This window comes from Oncorhynchus tshawytscha, linkage group LG03 (assembly GCF_018296145.1).
Source record: "Oncorhynchus tshawytscha isolate Ot180627B linkage group LG03, Otsh_v2.0, whole genome shotgun sequence".
Classification (NCBI taxonomy): Eukaryota; Metazoa; Chordata; class Actinopteri; order Salmoniformes; family Salmonidae; genus Oncorhynchus; species Oncorhynchus tshawytscha.
In genome coordinates, this window is record NC_056431.1 from 29,725,089 (window position 1) to 29,728,308 (window position 3,220).

The 3,220-nt window shown below is 45.4% G+C and overlaps 1 protein-coding gene across 2 annotated transcripts; it reads right to left on the bottom strand.

Annotated features, from left to right (window-relative positions):
* Nucleotides 1-259: 259 nt before the first annotated feature.
* On the bottom strand, nt 260-3,002 carry cited4b (Cbp/p300-interacting transactivator, with Glu/Asp-rich carboxy-terminal domain, 4b). Of its 2 annotated transcripts, none has more exons than XM_024402184.2 (2): nt 2,809-3,002; nt 260-1,864 (listed from the first exon to the last, which is right to left on the bottom strand). In XM_024402184.2, exon 2 carries the CDS (start codon nt 1,857-1,859, stop codon nt 1,110-1,112), a length of 750 nt encoding a protein of 249 aa, XP_024257952.1. In that variant the 5' UTR covers nt 1,860-1,864; nt 2,809-3,002; the 3' UTR covers nt 260-1,109. The 2 variants fall into 2 exon arrangements, with proteins under 2 accessions (XP_024257952.1, XP_024257943.1); XM_024402175.2 differs by having other exon boundaries at nt 260-1,868; nt 2,809-3,000.
* Between the last annotated feature and the right edge of the window lie 218 nt (nt 3,003-3,220).

The following is a 3,220-nucleotide window of genomic DNA, read 5'->3' on the forward strand; positions in this document are numbered from 1 at the left end:
GTCATAATTTTCCATGACAGGATTGAAGGCGATTTGCTGCTTTCAGCAGTAAAACGTCACAGTCACCTTGAGGGAAATAAAGATCTTCCTAAGAAATAGGGACACCTTTGAGATGAAATAACTCAATACTGAATTAGTTTATATCCTGGACCCTGCAGGATGGAAAGCCCTGAAGTGACCTATTCCCTTTAGCCCACCAGGTTACCTTTAAATGCCTGAGGGAGTTGTGCAATGAATGTAAAAGCAGGCAACACTTATATCCAGGCCATTTTTATTGATCCTCAAAACCCCTTTACAACCCCCCTGTCTTGACCACAAAGGGAAGATTAAAAAAACACAGCAATAAAGTAAAGAAAATAATAATAAAATTGGCATAATTAAGGCAGTTCTACATCTTACATAGACTTTCCTGTAGTAACACAGATTTAGACAGTACAAGCAGTAGGTTCGAGAACATCACAGCGAAAAGCAACACTTGCCAAAAGTGAGCTATTCACTTATGATGGACTTCCATTCAAATCCATGAAATTACATTCTACTTGTAGAGAGAAATCCTTGGAGAGAAATCCAAGCTCTTGGAAGATCCAAAATTAATTTGAGGGGCTTTACTTCCCCCTGATCTTACCCAAAACACGAAAAGCACTTGATCCTCTCTCTGGAAGATCTGTCAGTCTCTGGTTTGTTCTATATTAATTTCTCAGAGAGTAATAAATAAATACATCTTACTACTAAATTGCCATTGAGTCCAAGGTAGGAGGCAAGTGTCTTAACATTGTTCAGAGTGGCTTCTCAAATTTAGCAGTTTTGTTTACATTCATCTCTGGAGAGAAGAGATGCGGGAGGACGATGTCCCTATACAGGTGAGCTGCGACCCAACACAGAACCACACCTCTGGTCACTTCACAAATGACACCATAGCACTGTAGTTATCCAGACCAGCGTCTCTCGCTCACTCTTCTCTGCCTTTCACCGCGTCCAAGCAGTTACAGTGAAAGGCACAACACAAAAAGCTGAATTGTCTCCAGTGGGCAACACTCTACTCAAGTCTTTCCAAACTTTCCACCCTTCCAGGCCCCTTCACAGCATCATTGACTCAGGTCCTCTCTCACTCAGCAGCTGACGGTGCTGGGCAGCTGTTTGCTCACAAAGTCTGAGATGAAGTCAAACTCGTTCTGGCCCAGGAAGAGTTCGGGCAGCTCCTGAACGCGGTCCAGGCCCAGCTCCATGACCAGGGACGTCAAAACCTCCTCGTCAATCATGTCTGCGTCCATGCCGTTCAAGGCTAGTGCCGGCCCAGCCATCTGCTGCATGTTAGCCAGCTGGGCCGGGCCAATGCGGTACTGGGCTACCCCGTTGCCCATGTGATTGCTGTTCATGGGCCCCAGTGGATGTCCGTGATACTGGGTGTTGAGTTTTTGCAGATGCATGCTAGCCATGAGCTGCTGGGACGTGAGACCACCATTCATATACTGCTGTTGTTGCTGTGGGTGCTGCTGGGCCTGCTGTTGCTGGCTCATGTGATGGTGCTGGGTGTGGTGTTGCTGCTGGGCCTGCCCGTTGTTGTACATTATGCTACCAGATGTCATTTGGTGGTGGCCCATCTGAGCCCCGTTGAGCTGTCCGTTCACGGGCCCCACCATGCCTTGCCGCTGCCTCATGGCCACCTCCATGGTGGCCTGCTGCTGAGGTCCCCCGCCGTAGTGCATCATCTGGCCATTGGGCAGGGCTCGGAGGCCAGGCTGAGGCACCACGTGCTGCTGGTGGCCTGCCTGCAGGCCTCCGTTCATGCCCATTCTGTAGCCGTGGAGGCCCCCACCCACAGAGCTGTGGTTCATGGGCATCATTAGATGATCCGCCATGGCTCCTGTCTTTGAGCATAGAGGAAACACAGTTAAAGCGATGCAGTTGATTTTCAACTCCTCATGTAGGTAGGTAGAAGTTCAATGAGCATGCAGTAGCCTACATTTGGCACGATTGAAACCAATTAGTGAATAGGTGACATGCCATGGACATTTAACTTGGCTGCACTAGAGGAACTTGTCTGGATGCATAAGAGCAGTTTATGGCAGTTCGTGTAGAAAAACGGGTTGATTTGGCAACAAGACAATTCATTTCGATATATTTGAGGTTTGAGAAATATTGTTACGCAATATTATTTCTTGGAAATATGTAGCCTACAATGTCCTAAACTGGCAGAGTGAAACCACAGGAGACGCTTCCTATTCAAGAACCGCTGGGTTTGTGCTCTTTTCGCGAACACTAGAAAGCCTTTCCATGTCTTCCTCAGCGTCACTGCAAATACTCCCTTGTGCCTTGCCGATTGAAACACAGGTAGGCTAACTATCAACCTTGTTACCTTTACAACTAGATATTCGATTGATTTAATAGATTATAAAATGCGTCTCGGTTAGTGATTAATTATAATTTGGTTTATATTCCCTCCACAGTGCACATCAAACACAATGAAACCAGCTCGGTTATTTTATGCACGTTGCAACAAAGAAGCGATACATTGGCATTACGCATTCTCCAACAACTGTAGCCTATATTATATGGTTGTTCAAATTTAGGATTGCTTCCCAAATTCAATTCATAACATCCATTACGTCTACGACCTCCTCCCTTTGTTAATACACACCACTATTTTATTTCAATCAAATATTTCTAGCCTACAATTGCATTGCTGATTAATTATTCCCATACTCCTAAAAACAACGAAACGGCAAACAATGGATCAGCAACCCCAAGACCTTCACACAAACGCCAGACAGCGAATTCTACAATAAATGCATTAAAACAAACACGTACCCGTATCTACTCGGATTAAAATTCAGGGATTTTGCTACTGCTACGTTTTATTTGAGTTTTGCACTGCAAAGCGAGGTGTCTCCAGATTACAGTATGTATTCCACAGGGTTGCGCTTCATGCTCAAGCAGGGCCGATGCACAGATTGCCGCATCAGATCTAGAAACAACTGCCTATTTTCTGGGTCAACTCAGGGATTATACATCTAAAAAAAACTCAGGGGGAGGCATGGGGGGAGAGGGAGGTGGAGCTACGGTTGCCTCTCCTTTGTTCCGATTGGTCTCTACTTGATATAGTTGTGCATGTGCATAGAAAAAAGGAGTGGAATACTGTGACACACTAGCCAATTTGAATACCCCACCCCTCTGTATTTTTTAAATAATCAATGATTCTCCCATAGAGAATGACAGAGGC

Excerpts from the sequence above, each read along its gene's own strand:
- cited4b (XM_024402184.2), bottom strand. The coding sequence starts at position 1,859 with ATGGCGGATCATCTAATGATGCCCATGAACCACAGCTCTGTGGGTGGG.